The following is a 27007-nucleotide window of genomic DNA, read 5'->3' on the forward strand; positions in this document are numbered from 1 at the left end:
GCAAGAATACCAATTATAAAGGGAACAACTATTTACACTTGTGCTGAAAAGTGGCAAGTAACATTCGTGCCACACAAGTTTCAGGCAATGACCATCTCCAACAAGAGAGAATCTAACCATTGACCCTTGATGTTGAATGGCATTACCATCACCAAATCCCTCACTATCAACATCCTTGGGGTTGCCATTGACCAGAAACTGAACTGAACTAGCCATATAAATACTGTGGCTACAAGAGCAGGTCAGAGGCTAGGAATCCTGAGACAAGTAACTCACCTCATGACTCCCTAAAGCCTGTCCACAATCTACAAGGTACAAGTCAAGAGTGTGATGGAATACTCCCCACTTGCCTGGATGAGTGCAGCTCCCACAACACTTAAGAAGCTTGACACCATCCAGAACAAAGCAGCCCACTTGATTGGCACCACAAAAACATTCACTCCCTCCACACAGTAGCAGCAATGTGTACCGTCTACAACATGCACTGCAAGAATTCACCAAGGCTCCTTCAACAGCACCTTCCAAACCCACGAGTACTACCATCTAGAAGGACAAGGGCACCAGAGAGATGGGAACACCACCACCTGGAAGTTCCCCTCCAAACCACTCACCATCCTGACTTGGAAATATATCGCCATTCCTTTACTGTCACTGGGTCAAAATCCTGGAACTCCCTTCCCAACAGCACTGTGGGCGTACCTACACCACATGGACTGCAGCAGTTCAAGAAGGCAGCTCACCACCACCTTCTCAAAGGCAACTAGGGGTGGGCAATAAATGCTGGCCCAGCCAGCAAAGCCCACAACCTGTGAATGATTTTTTTTAAAAACTGCATAAGAGAGTGCTGATTGGTTGTCATATATGAATGGGCCTAAGGCTGGCACTTTTGGTCTTAAAGTGCCCATTTGCCTCAGATTATCCTGGAATGTTAAGGTCTCAAAGAATTTGAGCAACAGGTGAAGCTAGCCATTTCATGCTGCTACTATGCAGTGGCAACACGAGAGGTATTCTCTACTCACAGGATGCTGCCATCAAGCCAAAATTTGGCAGATGGAGTATAACGTGGGAAAATATGAACTTGTCCAAGTTGCCTATCACACAAGTGAGTAATTTGGTATATAAATTTCAGTGCCAGTGTGATGCCAAGTATGTAGACCGTACGTCCCAAAGACTGACAGACCGTGTCAAACAGCATGTCCCTTTGGCTGTTCGCAACAAGCAAAGTACTGACTGTATCCAGCCAGCCAGTGCTTGCAAAACTCAAAATATAGTGTCCAACATTGGATGTGATTCTGCGATTGGACAACACTTGCTAAACAATAACAAAAATAGCTGGAAAAACTCAACAGGTCTGAAAGCATCTGCGGAGAGGAATACAGTTAACGTTTCGAGTCCGTATGACTTCATCAGAACTAAGGAAAAATAGAAATGAGATTAAATATAAGCTGGTTGAGGGGGGTGGGACAGGTAGAGCTGGACAGAGGGCCAGTGATAGGTGAAGGCAAAGAAGAGATTGCCAAAATTGTCATAGACAAAAAGACAAAGGGGTGTTGACGGTGGTGATATTATCTAAGGAATGTGCTAATGGTGACATTAAGGGTAGAAAGCACAAGCAAGTGACAGATAGCCCTAGTGGGGGTGGGGAGGGGGAAAGGGATCGAAAAGGGCTAAAAGGTGGAGATAAAATTAAAGATCAAAATAAATTTTAAAATATAGGTGGGAAAAGAAAAATATATTTAAAAAATTAGAAATTATTGGAAAAAGGGCGATAATTTCTAATTTTTTAGATATATATTTTTTTTCCCACCTATTTTTAAATTTATTTTGATCTTTCATTTTATCCCCACCTTTTAGCCTGTCACTTGCTTGTCCTGCTTTCTACTCTTAATGTCACCATTAGTACATTCCTTAGATAATATCACCATCGTCAACACCCCTTTGTCCTTTTCTCTATGACATCTTTGGCAATTTCTTCTTTGCCTCCACCTATCACTGGCCCTCTATCCAGCTCTACCTGTCCCACCCCCCTCAACCAGTTTATACTTCATCTCATTTCTATTTTTCCTTAGTTCTGATGAAGAGTCATACGAACTCAAAACGTTAACTGTATTCCTCCCCGCAGATGCTGTCAGACCTGCTGAGTTTTTCCAGCTATTTTTGTTTTTGTTTCAGATTTCCAGCTTCCACAGTATTTTGCTTTTAACTTGCTAAACAATCCTGGCTGTGCTATGAATTACGCTGCCAACCAATTTAAGATTATATGTCTGGCTCGCAGTTTGGCTCACTTATGTGTGCTAGACTCTATATATATTCACACACAGGGCCCTGTCCTTTGCAGAGGGAGCAGGTCCATGCATTGCACCTTTTTCAACTAAACAAAAGCTTAGGGGACAGCCATTTCCTGGTTCATTCCCCATGGCAATGCCTTCCTGCCTGGTTTGAATTTGAACAAAAATTTGGCTTTGAACAAAAGTTAATCGTTCCTTGATGCATTCTCCATGGCAATGCCTCTACCAATCAGAGTCTACTTGCCAATCAATCTGCACCCTCTTCTCATGCAGTGTAAATTGTTATTCTCTTTACAATTGTTATTCTTGCGAACTGCCCTGATGAGAGCAAGACGAAAAGCTTCGACAGCATGTCTCTTTTTTCAGCATTACTCAAGTTCTGTACTACTAAATGACTATTTTCCTGATTCATGTACCAGGGCACCCAGGTCCCTCTGTACATCAAAGTTCTGCAATCTCTCCCTATTTAAATAATATGTTGCTTTTCTATTCTTCCTGCCAAATTGGACAAGTTCATATTTTCCCACATTATACTCCATCAGCCAAATTTTGGCCCATTCACTTAGTCTAGCTATGTCCCTTTGCATAACCCTTATGTCCTTTACACCACTTACTTTCCTACCTATCTTTGTGTCATCAGCAAATTTAGCAACAATATATTTGCTCCCTTCATCCAAGTTACTGATGTAAATAGTTGAGGCCCCAGCATTGATCCTTGTGGCACTCCACTCATCATGCCTTGCCAACCTGAAAAAGACCCACTTATCCCTACTTTCTGCTTCCTGTTAGCTAACCAATCCTCTATCCATGCTAATCTGTATCCCCTACACCATGAGCTCTTATTTTGCAAAGTAACCTTTGATGCAGCATCTTGTCAAATGCCTTCTGGAAATCTAAGTAGAGCACATCCACAGGTTCCCCTATATCCACGTTGTGTGTTACTTTCTCAAAGAACACCAATAAATTTGTCAAATATGATTTTCCTTTCACAAAACTATGGGCAGAATTCTGCCCTTGTCGGGCGGGGGCGGTCGGGGAGCCAACCACCGCCTGCGATCAAGGCCGGAAGGCAATTTCACAATGGCGTGCCAATTGAGGCCCGCCCAGCGTGAAACGCGAGTGGCAACGTTCAGCACTTTCTGTGCAGGGGGCGGAGATGGGGTGGATTGCCAGGGGGCGAGCACGAACTTTGCGCATACGCGCGGGTGAGTGCTTGAAAATCTCCAAGGCACAGATCAGGGAGATGAAGAGTTTAAAAAAAAATAAAGAAATTAAAAATGTTATAAAACATGTCCCCTCATGTGACTGTCAAAATTTCTATTTAATTGAACCTTTAATGGCCTTGACAACTCTGGCGCATGCCCACCAAACAAAATATCGTGCGACTGCACGTTGATGTCAGGACACTCGCCTGACGTCAATGCATGTCATTTTACGTTCGAGCAGGTCAGGTGCACGCCCGCCTGCCGAGCTAAAAATTTTTCCCCATATTGACTCTGCCTGGTTGCATTGAGATTTTCTACGTGGCCCGCTATAACCTCCCAAATGACAGATTCCAGCAATTTCCCTACAATGATAAGATAACTGGCCAGTAGTTTCCCGCTTTCTGTCTCCTTCCTAACTTGAATAGAGGAGTTACATTCACTATTTTCCAATCGGATGGGACCCCCTAGTTCAGAATCTAGGGGCTGAATCTTCTGGCTGACGTACGAGTGGCGGAGCCCGCACGTCAGCGCTTAAAATGTCGCGCGCTGATGTCACACAAGCATCCCGAAGTCAGTGCGCAGCATCGCAATGTTTAGGTCGGCGGGCACGCTATGCAGCGCAATGCACGCCCGCCATTAATTAAAGGCCTTGTTAAGGCCATTAAGTCACCAATCGACCAAGATTTTGAGGGGGTCATGCGAACTTCGGGCATGGGCCCAACGGGCAGGCGTGCCAATGATTTTTTACCAAACCTCATCCAGTGGCAGGATGAGGTTTGATATTGGAATTTAAAAAGTGTAATGAAGTTTTTGTGTATTTCATTAACATGTCCCATCTCGTGTGACATTTTCACCTGAGAGGGACACGTTAATGATTTTTTTATATTTCTATTTTTAATGTTTCACAGCCTTTCAGCGATCTCCCTGAGATAACACTTAGCCTCAGGGAGATGTGTGCTCTTTTGCGCGCATGCACGAAAGAGCGCACTCTCGCAGTTGGAGAATCCCCCCCGCCCGCACAGGGAGCGCATAGCGCATCCTGTCGGGCGACATGCTGGGCAGGCTTTAATTGGCCCGCCCATGTAAAATGGCAGTGGGGCCAGTTTCGGCGGCGGCGATCGGCTGCCCGCCCGCCGCCAAGTCGGTCGGGCCCGCCTGCCCATCAAGGACAAAATTCTACCCTAGGAAATTTTGGAAAATGAAAACCAATGCATCTAGACAGAGTATTTGGAAGAACTGTTCCCTTTGGCCAAGAGGTTGAAAAAAGGCGACACAGATTTAAGTTGACAGACAAACAAATCTAAATCAACATGAGAAGGCCTTTCTTTATGCAACTAGTGGTTTAGATCTGGAATGGACTTCCTGAGAGGGAAGGCAGATTCGATTGTGGTCTTCAAAAGGGAATAGGATAAGCACTTAAAGATAAAAGGGAATATACAGGATTATGGGGAAAAGACGGGGTAGTGGAACTAGCTGAATTGCTCGTGCAAAGAGCCGGTGCAAATGGCCTTCTTCTATGCTGTAAACATTCTATGATTCTAAGGTCCCAGGCTTTACAATCCAAGGTAATCGTAGGTGCACCAACAACTCCTTCAAGCACCCTTGTAAATGAGCAGGCTTCATGTGAAACGATCAGAAATTACGCAGTAAAGCAAAGAATCTTCAAGTGTTCCTCCGTTTGATAGGAACATTTGATCAATCCTTTTCCAGCCTTAGAAACTGCTAAGCCATTCCCAATAAATTCCAGGACAAAGATCCAGTGTCGAGGGCCTTCATCCCCTTTCTCATGAAATTTGTACGAGCAGATTAGTTGTTGCCTCAACGCTGATCTCAGAAAAACCATTCCCTTAAAAGTCTTTAATTAAAGGCTTGCTTTTTTAAAACTCTGAATGGTATACAAATATTTTCATCCATTTGTTTTTCACTACTTATTGGACTACAATAGACATCCAACAGCATTGCATACCTTGGATGGTGACTTTAGCACTTGCTTTGTCGCTGCCTATGTCACAAGTATACAGTCCAGCATCATTTTTATTCAGGTCATGTACTATGAGGCAAAGTGTTTTTCCAGCATGCAGTAATTCATATTTGTCACTTGAACCAAGAATCACATCATCTTTTTTCCAGACAGGATTGGCTTTGGGCTTTGATACTTCACACTCCAGTGTTATCATTCCTCTCTCTTCCCCAACAATGTCATCCAAGGATTTCATGAACACCACCGGCTTTTCTGCAATATGATAAATAGAGGACACATACAGTAAGTTTAATTTTCAAAATCTCCTAAGTAGCTAAAAAATTAATCTTGCTTGGTGGATTGTTCTAGCAAAACTGATTTTGGTCTATGGGGATGGTAGTGTGGTGTTAATGGCCTAGATTTTCAGAGTCCGGGTGACTCTGGAACCCTTTGAAAATGGTGGGCTGGTCCTGATTCTGTGATTCCCCACCATATTCCCGGGCTGTCTGATTTTCAGGAGTGCCTTTAAAGGCTGTGGAGGGCTCTATTGCCGAGATAGGAATTTCCTATTCATCGGCCATTTTTTATGCAGTCGGGCCAAGTTTTTAAAGAGTCGTGGTTCACGGCCCATCAGAGGAGCCAGGAACGCCAATCTACGAGGAGACCTTTTAAAACATACCCCATATAGCACCTCATTCTCATGATGTCAGGCTCTGCCCTTCCACCAACTCCCTATGGCCCCTCATGCCTCCAATGCCAAGCTCTGCCCTTCCACCCACCCCCTATGAGAGTGTATTCGAGACAGTTTCCTAGAACAATGTGTCGTGGATCCAACCGGGGATCAGGCTATTTTGGATCTGGTAATGTGTAAGGAGGCAGGTTTAATAAATGATCTCAGAGTAAAAGATACCCTAGGAAACAGTGACCATAATATGGTAGAATTTACATTCAGATTGAGGGTGAGAAACTTAGAGTCAAAGAATTGTACAGCACAGAAACAGGCCCTTTGGCCCATCGTGCCCATGCCGGCCATCAAGCACCTATCTATTCTAATCCCATTTTCCAGCACTTGAAACACCATAGCATACAGGGCTATGGGCCAAGTGCTCATCTAAATACTACTTAAATGTCGTGAGGGTTCCTGCTTCTACCACCCACTCAGGCAGTGTGTTCCAGACTCCAAGCATCCTCTGGGTGAAAACATTTTTCCTCATGTACCCTCTAAATCTCCTGCCCCTTACCTTAAATCTATGCCCCATGGTTATTGACACCTCCGCTAAGGGAAAAAGTTTCTTCCTATCTATCCTATTTATGCCCCCCATAATTTTGTATGCCTCTATCAGGTCCCCCCTCAGCCTTCACTGCTCTAAGGAAAACAAGCCTAGCCTATCCAGTCTCTCTTCATAGCTGAAACACTCCAGCTCAGGCAACATCCTGGTGAATCTCCTCTGCACCCTCTCCAGTGTAATCACATCCTTCCAAAGTGTTTGACCAGAACTGCACACACTACTCCAGCTATGGCCTAACTAACGTTTTATACAGCTCCAACATAACCTCCCTGCTCTTATATTCTATGCCCCAGCTAAAAAAGGCAAGCATCCCATATGCCTTCTTAACCACCTTATCTACCTGTGCTGCTGCCTTCAGGAATCTATGGACATGTACACCAAGGTCCCTCTGATCCTCTGTACTTTCTCGGGTCCTACCATTTATTGTGTATTCTCTGGCCATGTTAGTCCTCCCAAAATGCATCACCTCACACTTCTCAGGATTAAATTCAATTTGCCACTGCTCTGCCCATCTTACCAGCCCATCTATATCATTATGTAGTCTAAAGCTTCCCTCCTCACTATTTACGACACCACCAATTTTCGTGTCATCTGCAAACTTACTGATCATACCTCCTTTATTCACATCTAAATCATTAATGTACTCTACAAACAGCAACAGTCCCAGCACTGATCCCTGAGGTACACCACGTCACAGGTTTCCAATCACAACAACCACCTTCGATCATCACCCTCTGCCTCCTGCCACTAAGCCAATTTTGGATCCAATTTGCCAAATTACCCTGGATCCCATGGGCTCTTACCTTCTTGACCATTCTCCAATGCGGGACCTTGTCAAAAGCCTTACTGAAATCCATGTAGACTGCATCAACTGCACTACCCTCATCTACAGAACTAGTCACCTTCTTGAAAAATTCAATCAAATTTGTTAGATATGATCTCCCCCCTGACAAGGCCAAGTTGACTATCCCTGATTAATGCCTGCCCCTCCAAGCGGAGTTTAATCCTCCCGCTCAGCACTTTTTCCAATAGTTTCCCTACCACTGATGTTAGACTCACTGGCCTGTAATAACCTGGTTCATCCCTACTACCCTTCTTGAATAACGGTACCACATTCACTGTCCTCCAATCCTCTGGCATCTCTCCTGTGGCCAAAGAGGATTTGAAAATTTGTATCAGAGCCCCTGCAAACTCCTCCCTTGCCTGGGATACATCTCATCTGGGCCTGGGGATTTATCCACTTTAAGCCTGCTAAAACTGCTAATACCTCCTTCCTTTCAATGCTAATTTGTTCAAGTATATCACAGTCCCCCTCCCTGATTTCTACACCTACATCGTCCTTCTCCATAGTGAACACAGATGAAAAGTAATTATTTAAAACCTCACCCACGTCCTCCGGCTCCACGCACAGGTTGCCACTTTGGTCCCAAATGGGCCCTACTCTTTCCCTTGTTATCCTCTTGCCCTTAGTATATTTATAAAATGCCTTGGGATTTTCGTTTATCTTGCCCGCCAGTGTCTTTTCATGCCCCCTCTTCACTCTCCTAATTACTTTTTTAAGTAGCCCTCTACACTTTCTATACTCCTCTAGGGCTTCCGCTGTTTTCAGCCCTCTGTATCTGCCATAAGCCTTCTTTTTTTCCCTCATCCAATCCTCTATATATCTTGACATTCAGGGTTCCCTGGACTTGTTGGTCCTCCCCTTCACCTTTACGGGAAATCTCACTATTTCCTTTTTGAATGACTCCCACTGGTCTGATTTAGACTTTCCCACAAGTAGCTGTTCCCGGTCCACTTTGGCCAGAGCCTGTCTGATATTGAAATCAGCCTTCCCCCAATTCAGGACCTTTATTTCCTGTCCATCTTTGTCCTTTTCGATAACTACTTTAAATCTTAGAGTTATGGTCACTATCCCCGAAATGCTCCCCCACTGACACTTCTACCACTTGCCCGGCTTCATTCCCTAAGATTAGGTCTAGTACCGCCCCTTCTCTTGTAGGACTTTCTACGTGCTGGCTCAAAAAGCTCTCCTGGATGCACTTTAAATTTTCCACCCCCTCTAAGCCTTTCACACTAAGATTATCCCAGTTAATATTGGGGAAGTTGAAATCCCCTACTATTACTACCCTATTAATTTTACACTTCTGAGATATGCCTACATATCTGCTCCTCTATCTCCTCCTAACTGTTTAGAGGCCTATAGTATACGCCCAGAAAAGTGACTGCCCCCTTTTTGTATTTAAGTTCTATCCATATGGCCTCATTTGAGAAGCCTTCTAAGATACCATCCCTCCTTATTGCCATAATTGACTCCTCGATCAATAGCGTAATGCCACCTCCTCTTTGACACCCCACCCCCCAGCACGCCTGAAGATTTTATACCCTGGAATATTGAGCTGCCAGTCCTGCCCTTCCCTCAACCATGTCTCTGTGATAGCAACAATATCATATTCCCATGTGTTATTCAATGTCCTCAATTCATCTGCCTGACTTGTAAGACTCCGTGCGTTAAAATAGATGCAATCCAGCCTTGCATTATTCCTTGTGCCTTAACAAGTCTATATTTGCTCTGCCTTCCAGACTGACTTAGTTTCTCTTCTATATCTGGCTGTACATCACTACTGTACCTCCACTCTATATCCCATGCCCCTGCCAAATTAGGTTAAACCACTCCCCCAACACCACTAGCAAACCTCCCGCAAGGATGTTGGTCCCGTTCAGGTTCAGGTGCAACCCATTCAACTTGTAGAGGACCCAGCTTCACCAGAAACAGGCCCAGTGATCCAGGAAACTAAAGCCCTCCTTCCTGCACCATCTCTTCAGCCACACATTCATCCTCTCTATCCTCCTCTTCCAATGCTCACTAGCACATGGCACAGGGAGTAATCCAGAGATTACAGCCTTTAAGGTCTTGCTTTTTAATCTGCTACCTAGCTCCCTAAATTCTTGTTGCAGGACCTCAACCCTCTTTCTACCTATGTTGATAGTACCAATGTGAACCATGACCTCTGACTGTTCACCCGCCTCCTTCAGAATGCCCTGCAGCCGTTCTGTGACATCCTTGACCCTGGCACCAGGGATGCAACACACCGTCCTAGAGTCACATCTACGGCCGCAGAAGTGACTGTCTGCACCCCTCCCTATTGAGTCTCCTACCGCTGTTGTTCTTGGACTCCCACCCCTCCCCCCTTGTGCAGCTGAGCCACCCACAGCGCTGTGAACTTGGCTCTGGCTGCACTCTACAGAGGAACCTTCACGCTCACCGCTTTCCAACACAGAAAAACAGTTCTTGAGTGAGATATATTCTGGGGCGTTCCTGACTGCCTGCCTGTCTCCCTTTTCTGACTGGTAGTCACCCATTCCCTCTCTGACTGCACATGCTTAAGCTGCAGAGTGACCACATCTAAAAACATGCTATCCGCGTAACCCTTAGCCTCGCAGATGCACCACTGTATCTCCAGCTAATGCTCAAGCTCCGAAACCTGTTGCTCAAGGGGCAAAAGAGGGAGAGGAAATAAATACAATAACAATTACCAGGGAAAAAGTACTAGGGGAACTAATGGGGTTGAGGGTCGATAAGCTTCCCTGTTCCTGATGGGTTGCATCCTCAGATATTAAAGGAAGTAGCTACAGAGATAGTGGATGTACTGTTCGTAATCTTCCAAGACTCCTTAGATTCTGGAAATGTCCCAGAGGTTTGGAAAACTGCCATTGTAACACACTTAAGGGGAGGGAGACAAAAAATAAGTAGCTACAGGCCAGTTAGCTTAACTTCTGTTATTGAGAAAACGTTAAGAGTCTGTTATAAAGGATGGAATAGCAGAGCATTTAGAATCACATGATCTAATCAAGCAGAGTCAGCATGGCTTCATGAAGGGAAAATCATGACTGACAAATTTAGAATTCTTTGAGTAGGTAACTAGCAGGATAGATAAAGGGGAACCAGTCGGTGTAATATTTTTGGATTTCCAAAAGACGTTCGATAAGGTACTGCACATAAGGCTACTTAATAAGATAAGAGCCCATAGTGCTGGGTGTAGTATATTAGCATGGATAGAGGATTGGCTAACTAATAGAAGACAGAGAGTTGGGATTAGGGGGTTATTTTCAGGATGGCAACCTGTAACTAGTGGAGTACCACAGGGATCAGTGCTAGGGCCTCAATTATTTATAATATATATTAATGACTTAGATGAGGGAAGTGAATGTACTATCGCGAAATTTGCGGATGACACAAAAATAGGCGGGAAGGCAAGTGGTGAGGATGACACAAGGATTTTACAGAGGGATCTAGACAGGTTAAGTGAGTGGGCAAAAAAGTGGCAGATGGAAAACAATGTGGGAAAATGTGAGGTTATGCACTTTGGCAGGAAGAATAGAGGAGCTGAATATTATTTAAATGGAGAAAGACTGCAGAAGGCTGCAGCACACAGCGATTTGGGAGTCCTTGTACATGGATCACAAAAAGCTAACACAAATTCAACAGGTAATAGGGAAGGCAAATGGAATGTTGGCCTTTATTTCAAAGGGAATGGAGCATAAAAATAGGGAAGTCTTGCTAAAACTATACAAGGCACTAGTTAGACCACACCTAGAATACTGTGAATCGTTTTGATCCCCTTATCTAAGGAAAGATATACTGGCATTGGAGGCAGTCTAGAGAAGGTTCACTAGGTTGATCCCGGGTATGGAGAGATTTTCTTATGAGGTGAGGTTGAGGAGGTTGGGCCTGTACTCATTGGAGTTTAGAAGAATGAGAGGTGACCTTATTGAAATATATAAGATTCTTAGGGGGCTTGACAGGATAGATGCTGAAAGGCTGTTTCCCCTTGTGAGAGAGTCTAGGGCCAGAGGGCATAATCTCAGAGTAAAGGGTTGCTCAGAGTAAGGGGTTGCCCATTTGAAACAGAGATGAGGAGGAATTTCTTCTGTCAGAGGGTAGTCAATCTGTGGAATTTTATACCGCAGAGGGCTGTAGAAGCTGGGTTGTTATGTATATTCAAAGCGGAGATAGATTTTTAATCAGTAAGGGAATCGAGGGTGATAGGGAAAAGGCAGGAAAGTGAGGTTGAGGATTATGAGATCAGCTATGAACTCATTGAATAGCAGAACAGACTCAATGGGCCGAATGGCCTACTTCTGCTCCGATGTCTTATGGTCTTACAGGACCTATGGACTAATAACAGTAGGAGGTGAAAAAAAAGCTTTTTAAAAAAGTAATTCACTAAAATGATCCTATAGAGAGCACGTGTGGGGAATTTATAACGGAAAATAGGGAGGTGGCAGACGAGTTTAGCAGGTATTTTGCTTCGGTCTTCACTATAGAGGATACAAGTAACATCCCGGACATAGCTATAAATCCGGAAATGGAAGGGGCAGAGGAACTCGGGAAAATTACAATCACCAGGGAAACGGTATTGAGCAAATTGTTCGGGCTGGGGGCTGACAAATCCCCAGGTTCAGATGGACTTGAAAGGTCTTTAAAGAAGTGGCTATTTAGATAGTTGATGCACGGCTTTTAATTTTCCAAAATTCCCTAGATTTGGGGAAGGTTCCATCAGATTAGAAAATAGCAAATATAACTCCTTTATTCAAAAAGGGAAGGAGACAGAAAGCAGGAAACTATGGCCAGAATTTTCCCGTCGGCGAGTTGGGGGCGGGACCCACTTGCCGACGTGAAAATGACACGGGATGATGTCAGGTGGAACACGACATCATCCCAGTCCATTTAAATCTTTAGGAAGGCAGGCGGACAGTGAAATCAGCTGTCTGCCCGCCAACCTGTCAATGACCTTAAGGTTGGTGGGCAGGCCAGGAGACCCAGCGGGCTTCTGAAAAAACATGAAACCTCATCCACTGATGAGGTTTCATGTTTTTCACTGAGGTTTCATGTCCGTTTTTAAAAACTTTAATAAAATTTCTGTGCTTCTTATTAACATGTCCCATTTAGTGTGGCATTGTCACATGAGGGGGACATGTTAATAATTTTTTCATTTTTCTACTTTTAAAGTTTTTTAGACTTTCAGTAATCTCCCTGAGACAGCACTTAGTCTCAGGGACAGTTGGGGAATCCCTCCCCCCCAGCACAGGAAGCGCACAACGCTTCCGTCGGGCAGCTCGCTGGGCGGGCCTTAATTGGCCCACCCACTCAAAATGGCAGCAGGCCCCGTTTCGGCAGCGGGGGTTGGCTGCCCGCCTGCCGGCGGGTCCCGCCCACCCACCAAGGACAAAATTCTGCCCTATAGGTCAGCTAGCCTAACATCTGTCATAGGGAAAATGTTAGAAGCTATCATTAAAGATGTTATAGCAAGGCATTTAGAAAAGTTCAAGGCAATTGGGCTGAGTCAACATGGTTTTGTAAAAGGGAAATCATGTTTAACCAATTTATTGGAATTCTTTGAAGGAGTCACATGTGCTGTGGATAAAGTGGAACCGGTGGATGTACTATACTTGGATTTCCAGAAGGTACTTGATAAAGTGCCACATCAAAGGTTATTGCAGAAAATAAAAGCTCATGTTGTAGGAGGTAACATATTGGCATGGATAAAAGATTGGCTGGCTAACAGGAAGCAGAGACGTGGCATAAATGGGTCTTTTTCTAGTTGGCAGGATGTGACAAGTGGTGTGCCACAGGGATCAGTGATGGGATCTCAACATTTTACAATTTATATAAATGACTTGTATGAAGGGACCAAAGGAATGGTGGCTAAATTTGCCGACGACACAAAGATAGGTAGGAAAGTAAATTGTGAAGAGGATGTAAGGAAGCTACAAAGTGACATAGGCAGACTAAGTGAGTGGGCAAAATCTAGAAAATGTGAAATCGTTCATTTTGGCAGGAAGAATAAAAAGCAAGCCTAATGGTGAGAGATTGCAGAGCTCTGAGATTCAGAGGAATCTGGTGTCCTAGTGCAAGAATCACAAAAGGCCAGTATGCAGGTACAGCAGATAATTAAGAAAGCTAATAGAATGTTATCATTTGTGAGGGGAATTCATTACAAAAGTAGGGAAGTTATGCTTCAGTTGCACAGGGCATTGGTGGGACCACATCTGGAGTATTGTGTATAGTACTGGTTTCCTCATTTAAAGAAAAATGTAAATGCGTTAGGAGGAGCTTTACTAGGCTAATACCAGGAATGTCTTATGAGGAAAGGCTGGACATGTTAGGCTTTATCCACTGGAATTTAGAGTAAGAGGCAACTTAATTGAAACCTTTAAGATCCTGAGGGGTCTTGACAGGGTGGATGTGGAGAGGATGTTTCCTCTTCCAGAAGAATCTAAAACTAAGGCCTACTGTTTAAAAATAAGGGGTCGCTCATTTAAGACAGAGATGAGGAGAAACATTTTCTCTCCGAGTGGGTCTTCGGAACTCTCTTCATCAAAAGGTGTTGGAAGCAGAGTCTTTGAATATTCTTAAGGCAGAACTAGATAGATTTTTGATTAACAAGGGGGTTCAAGGTTACCGCCTTTGGGGTAAGCAGGAATGTGGGGTTGAATTACATTCAGATCAACCATGACTGAATGGCGGAGCAGGCTCGGAGCCGAGTGGCCTACTCCTGCTTCTAATTTGTATGTTCGTACTACTTTCTTCTATGTGAAAAGGGAGCAATAAAATAGTCAATCATCCAGACCCTTTAAAGTATCAATAACAAAAACCACAAACACTTGAAACCACTTAATGTTGTGTAAACAAACATTGCAAAATTGACAGTAGAAATCAGAGAGCCTGAGCTGTCAAACAAACTGGTTTCTCTGGGACGCCGGTGTTTTAACAAGCGAAATGGCTGTCTGGGCGCTCAGCCAAGCACATAAGGGGCATGGTGGGGGTGGAAGGACAGAGCTTGGCTTAGGGGATGGATGAGGTGCATGAGGTGGCATGGTTGGTGCATGGAGAGCGTTTGGAGGGTGAGGGTGAGGGATGGAGGGCCTCTCTGTTTTTATGTTAACTGGGATGAAGTTCCACTGTGGCCTTTTAAACAGCCCACATCTGCACCCAGTAGCCCCTCTGGCTGCCTCCAAACTTTTTTCCAGGCCGACTGATCCAATTCCAGCCCACACCCACCGATCCATCCCCAGCAATGAACATCCCACCTTTGCAGGCACTTTCCGCTGAGGCGGGCGGGCTGAACCAGGAATTTTCCTGACTCCAGCTACCCGCCCGGAGGATGAAAATCTTTGATGGTACTAAGCAATAACCTGCTCACCAATGCCAGGTTTGGGTTCCATCAGGGCCACACAGCTCCTGACCACATTGCAACCTTGGTACAAATATGGTCAAAAGAGATGAGGTGAGAGTGATTACCTTTGACATCAAGGCAGCATTTGACTTAGTGTAGCATCAAGGAGCCCTAGAAAAATTGAAGCCAATTGGAATCAGGGAGAAAATTCTCCACTGTGTGGAAGTCATGCTTCCGTTTATTCATTCATGGGATGTGGGCATCGCTGGCTAGGCCAGCATTTATTACCCATCCCTAAATGCCCTTGTTCAGAGGGCAGTTAAGAGTCAACAACATTGCTGTGGGTCTGGAGTCACATATAGGCCAGACCAGATAAGGACAGCAGATTTCCTTAACACAAATGATGATGGCTGTGGTAGTTAGAGGCCAATCATCTCGGTCACAAGACGTTGATCCAGGAGTTACTCAGGGTAGTGTGCTCCAACATAAGACCAGGAGTGGGGGTGTTCACTGATAACTGCACAATGTTCAGCATTATAGGCGACAGGTATTAAAGTAGTCCATGCCCGCACGCAGCAAAACTTTCAGGCTTGGGCTCCTAAGTGCCAAGTAACGTTCGCACCATACAAGTGCCAAGCAATAAACAACTCCAACAAGAGAGAATGTATGTTTTTTTTTATTCATTCCTGGGATGTGCGCATCGTTGACATGGCCAACATTTATTGCCCATCCCAAACTGCCTTTGTTCAGAGGGCATTTAAGAGTCAACCACATTGCTGTGGGTCTGGAGTCACATGTAGGCTAGACCAGGTAAGGATAGCAGGTTTCCTTCCCTAAGTACATTAGTGAACCAGATGAGTTCTTACGACAATCAACAATGGTCATTATTAGACATATTAAATTCAAATTCCACCATCTTCCGTGACGGGATTCAAACCTGGGTCCCCAGGGAATTACCCTGGATCGCTGGATTACTAGTCCAGCAACAATAGCACTACACCTATAAGTTCTGAAGAAAAGTCATATTGGACTCGAAACTTTAACTCTGTTTCTCTCTCCACAGATGCTGCCAGACTTGCTGAGTTTTTCCAGCACATTCTATTTTTATTTCAGATCTACAGCATTAACAATATTTTGCTTTTATATAAGAGAGAATCTAACCTTTTCCCTTTGGCATTCAATGGCATTACCATCGCTGAATCCCCACCATCAACATCCTGGGCTTCCACTGACCAGAAACTTAACTAGGATGGCGACAAAAGCAGAACAGAGGCTGGAAATTCTGAGGCAAGTAACTCAGTCACTTTTCAAAAGGCCTTCAATAAAGTGCCCCATAACAGACTAATGAATAAGGTCAGAGCATATGGAGTCAAGGGGCAAGTGGCACAGCTTGCTGGCTTCAAGACGAAAAGCAGAGAACGGGGGGGTAAAAGGTAGTTAACTCAGGGCTGAAAGTGGGGCAAGGACAGAGTGAGAGTTCCAGGGAGGCTCGGGCCTGAAAGTGGCACGAGGACAAAGCAAGAGTTCAAGGGAGACTCAGGGCTGAAAGCATCGTGAGCACAGAGCAAGCGTTCCAGGGAGATTCGAGTCTGAAAGCAGCATGAGGACAGAGCGAGAGTTCGAGGGAGCCTTGGGGCTGAAAGCACAGGGACAGAGCGAGAGTTCCAGGGAGACTCAGGGTTGAAAGCAGAAGGACAGAGCGAGAGCTCCAGGGAGCCTTGGGGCTGAAAGCAGAAGGACAGAGCGAGAGTTCCAGGGAGACTCGGGGTTGAAAGTACAAGGACAGAGTGAGAGTTCCAGGGAGACTCGGGGCTGAAAGCAGAAGGACAGAGCGAGAGTTCCAGGGAAACTCGGGGCTGAAAGCAGAAGGACAGAGTGAGAGTTCCAGGGAGCCTTGGGGCTAGCTGCCGCTGCTGCTGCTAGAGTTCGGAAACAGTAATGGAGGTGTGACATCACAGGAAAGTCATAAGTTGATTGGCTGGTGAGTATTGCTGCTTAGGGGCGCAGTTTCAACAACTGGGAGATTTTTAAAAATAAATATATTAAGTATTAATAATAAGGAACAAGTGAGTAGCCGGTGAATATTATCTTATCTTTTGTTTTTTAAATAAGGGTTTGACAACTAGTGAAGTGTGTTGAGTATGCTTAAGGAAAACGTGAGAGGTATTTGAGAGTGTGAGTTGAGAGTGATGAGAAGAATGAATTACCTTGGAGGAATGGATGAGACCATTTACCCTGTAGCAGCGTTGGGTGGCTTTTCTCCTTTGCAAGGCTTTGGTGCTGACCACTGCTGCCACCACCTCCCAAGCCGGATTATGATGTTGCTGCCCATCCTGCAGCCAGAGCAGGGGTAGCAGCGAGCCTCCACTGCGTCCAAATGGCGCTCAAGGAATGTGTCATTGAACTTGGGGGCTGCAGTCTTCTTGCCGTCATGGCCATGTCTTCTTTGCGGCAGTTGTGGGCTGGAAACACTGAGGTGTGTGTGCACGACTGGACTTTAAAAATTGCGTCTGGTGTGATGAAGCGGCTGTGATGGCGTGGCAGACGAATGAGAGCCTGCCCGCCATGGAAACGGTGTGTTACTGTTTCTAGAAGTTCCCCACCACTGGAGTTAAACTGACTAGCCTGTAGTTGCTGGGCTTATCCTTACACACTTCTTCAAAAAAAGGGTGTAATGTTTGCAATTCTCCAGTCCTCTTGCACCGCCCCTGAGTCTAAGGAAGACTGAAAAATTATGGCCAGTGCCTCTGTAATTTCCATTGTCACTTCTTACAGTATCCTTGGGTGCATCTCATCCGGGCCCTATGCCTTAGTAACTTTAAGCACAGATAACCTATCCAATACACCCTCCTTTTCAATTCTAAACCCTTCTAGTGCCTTCTTCTTCATCTTAATTTCTATCTCCCTTGTCATCCAGGGAGCTCTGGATTTGTTTGCCCTACCTTCCCCTTTCGAAGGAATATACCTTGACTATGCCCAGATTACTTTTTCTTTGAAGGTAGCCCATTGATCATCTACCATTTTTTTGGCCAACCTTTAATTCCAATTCATTTGGCCCAGATAGTTCTTATTCCATTGAAGTTGGCTTTCCCAGCATCTCACACCTCAAGGGTCAACACCACCAACTCTCACACACGCCCTCACATCTCCATCAGGCTCATACCCTCTTGAGCTCGCGTCTTCATCCCTTGCATGGCTCTGCTCACCACACAAACATTCTACTCAGTGCCATGTGTCTTGCTCGCACTCTCCATCTGTTTTCATGCAGGAGAAGCCTGCTCACATCAGCAGGAAGTGGTCCCAGACTAGAGGTAGAGTGGCCCACGTTAGCCCCCTCAGTCACTTTGAGGAGTGTGCCATCACACTGACTGCTGAGGACATGGACCGTGCTTGCGGTGACAGTGAGTTCGGTGGCATACACCATTGTAAAGATCTTGCGCCACATCATCCTTCTCTCAATGAAAATGTGAGTGCTCTCTCTCTCCTGTTTCTGATTCTGCTGCCATGCACTACTTAACTCTACTTTGGTTCACCAGGAGCTCTGCCAAGCGACCAACACCCTCAGCCAGCCATTCCCTCAGCTCCATCCACATCCTCACTTCCAGCCTTGAGGACACCTCCTCCATTGAAGAGCTGGAAATAAGCAGCCTGGAAGACCCATCACAGCGCTTACCCACACCCTGCACCAGTGCAGAGACACACGCTTCAGTGGAACCTAGATCTAGAGCCGGCTCGGGTTCACAATCTGGTGGTCACCACAAGGACAAATGTCCGCAGCAGCAGGAGGCAGGATTGTGTGAACTCCAAGGCTCTTGAAGGATTTCTGGGGATCAGGCGTCTGTGAGATCCAAGTCAGATGATGAACCTCTAGGTTTGGCCTTCCAACTCATCCTGGAGAGTTGGCAGAAAGAGTGGGAACATCACGCAGAGCTGTTGGAAGCCTTCAGCAGAGTGGCACGAGTTGGAGGAATGCGGCCGTCTGCTCTCTGAAGTGCTGCCCATATATGCGTGTATGGAGGTCTCCATAGAGAAGATGGTGGACACCATAGAGACCCTGGTCCAGCAGAGCGTGGAGATGTGTGCAGACCTGCACTCCATCACGGGAGCCAAAGGTGAGTTCCTGCAGTAGCAACGCGAGAGGGAAACGGGAAACCTCAACATCCTTCCCCTCAAGAAGTCAGGCCGGGGCACCCGAAGGGACGAGGAGTGGCAGCTGGTCACCCCTGTGTCATCCACTCAGGAAAAAGGCTGTCCACTCCCTCTGAGTCCCCTTTGCCTGTGAGCCCCTCAACCTCATCCTCTGTCACCGCAGAGAGAGCAGCTGGCCAACAAGTGAATCTGGAGGGAGAAGTGTGTGTGGCAAGGTATTTCGGAGCCTTGTGTAAGCACTCTCCCACTCAAGTGGATCCTTCACGTATCATAGTCACCTCAATGTTGTGAGCATTTTGAATGCTGCCTGCTGGGGTTGGCTTTCAGTTGTCCATCTGAGCTAAACTGCAACTTCACCCACCCAATGAACACACTCCCATGCAGCACCTGATCTCCCCCACCATGACCTCTCGTTTCACTTTCGATTTGGACAGCATGGTCTGGATTTGGTTTCTCATGCGTTCCCCCGTCCTTTACTATCCCCCAATCACCCATTTACTTTCACTTATCACAGCTGATCCCCGGCATCACCTTCCACTTCCCCTCTGAGACCGACCAGCCACAACCCTTTTCAGTCAGGGATATCCAGATGAATGTGCATGTTCCCTTCATTCCTGAAAATCCCATCCCCATTCACCTCCCCAGCCACGCTCGCAGTCCCTTGTACCGCTACCGTTGAAACCTCACCGTTTCACCCTATCCCTTCACTCTGCCCTCGCTTATTCTTACCATTCTGTCATACCACGCCCACCCTCCCTTGTATGTTCATCAGGACCATCGCCACCTCGAGACACCACCACCCCCCCAGCCCCCCGATCCCTTTCCCCACCCGCCACGGAACCCCTTCCCTGCCCCCCCTCCCCCCCAACACCTCCCAACCTCTGGTTGGTCCTTCCCCTTCCTGACTCCCTCAGGAACCCTCACTTCTTCCTCCAGCTTTACTCATTCCCCATTCCCAACACCTTCTTTTACTCATACTTTTCCCTCCACCCTGACTTTTCCCCTCTTTGCACTCCTTCCTGCCCCCCGGACTTCTTCCCTTACACCTTCCACCCCCGCCTTACACCTACCTCCCCAGTTGCCATCTTCTCCCCATTGCCCCCTCCTCCTCCCATACTCCCTCCCCCTTCCCAAGCTCATCCCCCTGACACCTTCATTCCCCCCCACATAACCTCACCCCTCCAACACCTCTTCCTCTCCCAGTGAATCCTACACCTTCCTCTCCCCCTCCCTCGACCATCATCCGTCATGAGCATCAAACGTGACTTTCCAACTTCCATGAGCTGCTTCGCAGCAGAGCCATGTCCATGCGAATCCACCCAGCATAATATGGACGTTCCTCCAGGATCCCATTGCTGTCAGGCTCCACCATCTTCTGCTCCTCGGATGCCCGCAATGTGAGAAAGGCCCTGGTCCTAACATAGGGTGGGAGTTTACCCAGGCGACTTTGGCACATCACAATTGTCAAGATGTGTTCTGTACCAGTATGTTTTGCCGCCAACGTGGGCGGATGATCCAGGGGAGGCGGTGGGAGGAGGTGGGATGAGTCCAGCAGGCTGGCCTTATAATGATATGCTGATGTATTACAATGAGGTTCCCAACATCCAATGGCGGGGAATGTGGCACGCCATCGACAGGCTGAGCAGACGATCACAAACTGGTTTCACACCATCGTGAAACCGATTTTTGGCCTTCTCACAATACTGTCCGCTAATGCCTCAAACATGCCCAACGCCAGCAGGCACAGAAAATCCTGACCAGAGAGTAGTGGTTAATGGATCCATTTCAGGCTGAAGTTGCAGTGGAGTTCCCCAGGGGTCAGGGTGGGACCCCTGCTTTTCCTGATAAATATTAATGTCCTAGACCTTGGTATACAGGACACAATTTCAAAGTTTGTGAATGGTACAAAGTTCGGAAGCATTATGAACTAAGGAGGATAGTGTAGAACTTCAAAAGGACGTGGACAAGTTGGTGGAATAGGTGGACAGGCGGCAGGTGGAGGCAAGCTCTGGAGCACCAGGCTTCAGTACTATTGCCGGAATATTGTCAGGGCTCATAGCCTTTGCAGTATCTAGCGCCTTCAGCCGTTTCGATATCACACGGAGTGAATCAAATTGGCTTGGTGTGGAACTTCCAGGCACTGGTGTTCTCATGCATTTGCTGCCCTTGTCCTTCTAGATGGTAGTGGTTGTGGGTTTGGAAAGTGCTGTAAAAGGAGCCTTGGTGAATTCCTGCAGTGCATCTTGTGGATGATACACACTGTATGTCAGTGGTGGAGCGAGTGAATGTTTGTATATGGGATGCCAATCAAGTGGACTGCTTTGTCCTGGATGGTGTCAAGCTTCTTGAGTATTGTTGGACCTGCACTGATCAAGATAAGTGGAGAGTATTCCATCACACTCTTGACTTGTGCATTGTTGATGGTGGACAGACTCTGGGGAGTTAGGAGGTGAGTTACTCACCACAGGATTCCTAGTCTCTGACCTGCTATTGTAGCTACAGTATTTATGTGGCTAGTCCAATTCATATGCTACACTTGGAGGCGCCATCATTTGGATGAGATTTTAAACTGAGGCCCCATCTGTCCTCTCATATAAAGAAAAAGATCCATGCGGAGTTTTCTGCTCTCAACAGCAGCGGGAATCATGGCGAGTGGGGGCACATAATTTGGAGGGAGTCAAAAAATCAGTTTCACGACGGTGGGGTAAACCGTTGCAATTTTGCTCTCCCAACTTTTAAGGCGGGTTAAAGGCGGGATCAGCTTTCCGACAAGCAATGTTGGGAACCCTATTTGCATGCATTAGCATCTCATGCGTACTAATTAAAAGGCCACCTCACCAGAATTAAGTTTGCCCTCCAAATTAATCTCTCCACCAGCCAGAATTTAGAACCTTCAGTTTTACAACTGCATATAAGTGGCATTGAACTTTCGAGCTTCACCTCTTCCACGGCTTTAAGGTCCGTTGATGTTGCTTTCTCCTTCTTGGGGACCTTACATAACTTCACTCAAGTGCCGCTAACAAATGCTGTGCCGAGGCTGGAGAAGGGAGGCGTGAAGGATGGAAGAGGGTGTAGGTTGGAAGGTTGGAGCAAAGACTGTACAAGAAAGGCAGGCTTACAGGGAAGGATAGGGAGAGTGTCTGGGGAAGTGGGGAGAAGGAAGAATGTCCAGGGAAGGGTGGGGGAGCGTCTTAGGGGGTGGGCTTGGTAGTGTCAGTGGTGGGGTCTTGGGAAGAGAGTTTAGGGTACTAGTGAAAGGAGGGAAGTCACAGTCGGGGGGGACTGGGGTGCCATAGGTGGCAGGTTCACGGTAAGTGAAGGTCTCATCAGGTAGATCACAGAGAGGAAAGACAGGTGGCTTGAATAACGGGAGGGACAGGATCAGGGTGGGCATGGGAATGGTAACAGGTGTTGGCTCTGAGGGGAGGAAAAGCATGTGAAGGTAGCTCATGATAGGGTCCAGGCTAGCAAGGGAAAGTTCAAGGGTGACAAGTGAAGAGAAATGGTGATATTCGGTGGGTCTATGGTGATGGGCAGAAGTTGGTGGCTGGCAGGGGGAGGATAGAAGGTGGTGGGGCAAGTTTGAAAAGTGAAATGCACCATTTTTCCAAACTTATCTTGACCACGCAGTTAGTCAGTCAGTGAGCAAGATCACTTGAGGTGGGAAGAGGATCCTTTTGGGTGAGTGGAGTTCAAGGTCAGCACAAGTGACTAACTAAAGGGACACCCTGATAATTGTGAGGCAACTGGATGTTAAAGATGCTCATTGGTGTTCTCCTCCTTATGGTGAAGCACGCGTTGCAGCAGGTTTGTTCCCGACTCATGGGTCTCATAACATCGAGATTCCAGCGAGATGTGGTGCCACCATTCATTCTGTGCCATTTGCCATGTGCTGCAGTCAGAGGCAGGGATGAAGGCAGGGAGGGAGGTGGAATGCCTCCAAGAAACACAGTTTCTGGAGGGCAGCCAACGTGCAACTCCAAACATCCTTTCGTGTGAATGGTCATGCATGAAGGCATCATGCGGTTAGTCTTTCTATGCTGCAGCAGAAAAGTATCTGTGTGAGGCTTCTTGCACACGGCTCTCATCACCCTGCACAAAGAGCAATGTATCCGTACGCATTCACATATGAACGGGAGACACAACCATCTATGGTCCTCCAGGACATCCTTTACCTGGAAGCGGTTGGGTGGGGATGCCAACTGTAGATGGAGGTTTAGCACTTGCCAGCTGGCTTTGAGATGGATGGAAACCTGCAAAGAACATACTCACTTAATCTATCACTTCAATTTGTTCACCCATCCATGGAGGTGCCAATGATGCAGGCTGCAGGCACCCCCGCCTTGGCAATGGCTCTCATCCAGAGAAGAAAGAGAGCCATCGCCAATTGGCATAGGGCCATGAGGAGCAAAGGCCTGAGCAGCAAGAGACAGCGGGGCCTCAGGTCAAGCTACTGGCAAACATGGATCACCGCAACAACAATTATTGGCCCAAGCATTGGTGTACCGCTGGTGGTGCTCTAATCTAGAGATGAGCGAAAGTCAAAGCCAGGAGCTCCTTCATATATCCCAGGACGTGGCTGTTCACATCTGTGCGCTTCTCCAGTACGAGCTGTGGCCACAAGGAATCTGAAGGAGTATTGCGGAGCTCCTGGCCTGCAAGTGTCTCCGGGTGCCCTTTAAAAATGGCACCAGAACCTTTGACCCCATGAGGTAACAGCAGAGCGGGTAACATCCTGCCCACCTGATCATCAGAGCTCCTCGCTGATGCATAAAAAATGAGCTCAAAAGCGTAAGATCGCGCAGGTTCACCTACCCTGCCGCCCAACAGGAATCACATGGACACTGAATCACACCCACTTCCTGCCTGCCACCAGACTTAGGGCAGAATCCTTCCCTCGTCGGGCTGGTGCGTGCCCAACTCAAATGAGAGTAAAGTAGTGCGCAACGACATCAGGCGAGCATCCCAACATCATCACGCACTCTCGCGATATTTCCCTCAGCGGGCTCGCGCAGGTGCCGGAGCGACAACGCCATTAATTAACAGGCCACTTAAGGCCCTTAATAATGCAATTGTCTCAGACATTACATTGGCCATGCAATTTTCTGCTCATTGCAGAGGAAAAACGGGCTGCCGGGCAGCTGACATTTCCTCAAGCCTCACCCAAGGGTGGAATAAAAAGGGTCAGCAGCATTGCCAGCGGGAGTAGTGAGCAGTTTTGGAGACAATTTGTAGCTGGTTGCTTATTGGTTTTGGGCATTTCATCTCTGTTCGGGGCTTCATTCTCAGCATTTCTAGGCCTCATTTCAGGACTCATTGCTGTCTGGTGGGCCCCCGGAAGATTCCACGTATCGGACAGCCTTCTGTAACCCTAGTAATGGGGATTGTGAGGTTATCCATTTTGGTGGCAAAAACAGGAAGGCAGATTATTATCTGAATGGCTATAAATTGAGAGAGGGAAATATGCAACAAGACCTGGGTGTCCTTGCACACCAGTCGCTGAAGGTAAGCATGCAGGTGCAGCAGGCGGTAAAGAAGGCACATGGTATGTTGGCCTTCATAGCCAGAGGATTCAAACACAGGAACAGGGATGTATTGCTGCAATTGTACAGGGCCTTGGTGAGACCACACCTGGAATATTGTGTGCAGTTTTGGTCTCCTTATCTGAGGAGGCATGTACTTGCTATAGGGAGTGCAGCGAAAGTTTGCCTGACTGATTCCTGGGATGGTGGGACTGACATATGAGGAGAGATTGAGTCAATTAGGATTAGATTCGCTGGAGTTCAGAAGAATGAGGGGGGATCTCATAGAAACCTATAAAATTCTAACAGGACAAGACAGGGTAGATGCAGAAAAGATGTTCCCGATGGTGAGGGAGTCCAGAACCAGGGGTCACAGTCTGAGGATATGGGGTAGACCATTTAGGACTGAGATAATGAGAAATTTCTTCACCCAGAGAGTAGTGAGCCTGTGGAATTCATTACCACAAAAAGTAGTTAAGCCCAAAACATTGTATGCTTTCAAGAAGGAGTTAGATATAGCTCTTGGAGCAAAGGGGATCAAAGGGTATGGGAAGAAAACGGGAGCAGGCTATTGAGTTGAATGATCAGCCATGATCATAATGAATGGCAGAGCAGGCTCGAAGGGCCGAATGGCCTACTCCTGCTCCTAGTGTCTATGTTTCTATGGATTGTGCTCTCCGCTGCGGGCACTACACTGAGGAGGAAGAGAGGGGCAGAAGGGAGAGGAGACCACGTGCCTCTATGAAGCTTCCAGGGGAGAGACCTGTGGGATGAGAGGCACAAGGGGCACAGGGACATCAGGTAGGTCCGAGGCAGAAGGGGCAGCAGAAAACACCATTATACCGCAGCTAGGGTTTACAGGCAGCAATGCAGCTACCTCAGTATGTCCAAGGTGCAACGTCGAAGGTGGCTCCACCTCTCTAGGGAGACCGACGGTGCAGGAGGGAGGGCTTTAGATTTCTGGGACATCAGGACCATTTCTGGGGACCTGTACAAGGCAGGCAGGTTGCACCTGAACCGGAATGGGATCAACATCCTTGCGCGGAGGTTTGCTAGTGCTGTTGGGGAGGGTTTAAACCAACTTGGCAGAGGGATGGGATACTGAGAGGAGGTTCTGCAGGGGGAGACGTACAGCCAAAATTAGAAGAGAGAACAAGTAAGTCACGAAGGCATAGAACTTATAGGCCAGTTAAGGCACAAGGGAGTTTGGCAAGGTTGGATGGTATTTATTTTAGTGCAAGGAGTCTGACGAATGAGGCACATGAGTTGAGGGCACAAATTAACACATGGAAGTATGATGTCATTGCTGTCACAGAAACATGGTTTAGAGAGGGAGAGGATTGGCAGCTCAATGTTCCAGGATATAGGGTCTTCAGGAGAGACAGGGAAGGAGATAAAAAAGGAGGGGGTATCGCAATATTGATTAAGGAGTCAATTACAGCAGTAAGGAGGGATGACAACTTAGAAGGCTCCTCAAATGAAAACATGTGGGTAGAACTTAAAAACAAAAAAGGAACAATCACATTGCTGGGAGTGTACTATAGGCCCCCAAACAGTCAGAGAGAAATAGAAGAGCAGATATGTAGGCAAATTTCAGACAAGTGTAAAAATAATAGGATAGTAATAGTGGGGGATTTCGACTTCTCCAACATTAACTGGGTTAGTCATAGTGTGATAGGTTTAGAGGGAGCAGAATTCTTAAAATATATCCACGAGAGCTTTTTAAGCCAGTACGTAGAAGGTCCTACAAGAGAGGGGGCGGTCCTGGACTTAATTTTAGGGAATGAAGCCGGCCAAGTGGTAGAGGTATCAGTGGGGGAGCATATTGCAGATAGTGATCATAACTCTGTTAGATTCAAGGTTGTTATGGAAAAGGACAAGAATGGGCCAGAAATCAGAGTTCTAAATTGGGCGAAGGCCAATTTTAATGAGATCAGATATGATTTGGCCAGAGTGGACTGGAAGCAGCTACTTTTAGGTAAATCTGCATCAGAGCAGTGGGACTCATTCAAGAAGGAAGTAGGGAGAGTACAGGGCCAACATATTACAGTAAAGATAAAGGGTGGGACCAACAAATCCAGGGAACCCTGGATGTTGAGGGATATACAGGATTGGATAAAGAGAAAAAGGGAGACTTATGGCAGATACCGATGGCTCAAAACAGCAGAAGCCCTAGAGGAGTATAGAACGTGTACGGGGGAACTTAAAAAGGAAATTAGGAGAGCAAAAAGGGCGCATGAAAAAACATTGGCAGATAAAATAAAGGAAAATCCAAAGTTATTTTACAAGTACATTGAGAGTAAGAGGATAACTGGGGAAAGAGTAGGGCCCATTAAGGACCGTAGTGGTAATTTGTGTGTAGAGCCGGAAGACGTAGGTAGGGTTCTGAATGAATACTTTGTATCGGTGTTCACAAG

At 46.6% G+C, this 27007-nt stretch overlaps 1 protein-coding gene across 1 annotated transcript in view; it reads right to left on the bottom strand.

Moving 5' to 3' along the window:
- obscnb (obscurin, cytoskeletal calmodulin and titin-interacting RhoGEF b) overlaps nt 1-27007 on the bottom strand; it is a 691209-nt gene that overhangs the window by 465828 nt on the left and 198374 nt on the right. The window contains exon 25 of the mRNA XM_078536828.1: nt 5460-5726. Coding sequence (XP_078392954.1) covers nt 5460-5726 — 267 coding nt within the window. The remainder of the gene's footprint in view (nt 1-5459; nt 5727-27007) is intronic.

This window comes from Cetorhinus maximus, chromosome 3, assembly GCF_964194155.1.
Source record: "Cetorhinus maximus chromosome 3, sCetMax3.hap1.1, whole genome shotgun sequence".
NCBI classification, from domain to species: Eukaryota; Metazoa; Chordata; class Chondrichthyes; order Lamniformes; family Cetorhinidae; genus Cetorhinus; species Cetorhinus maximus.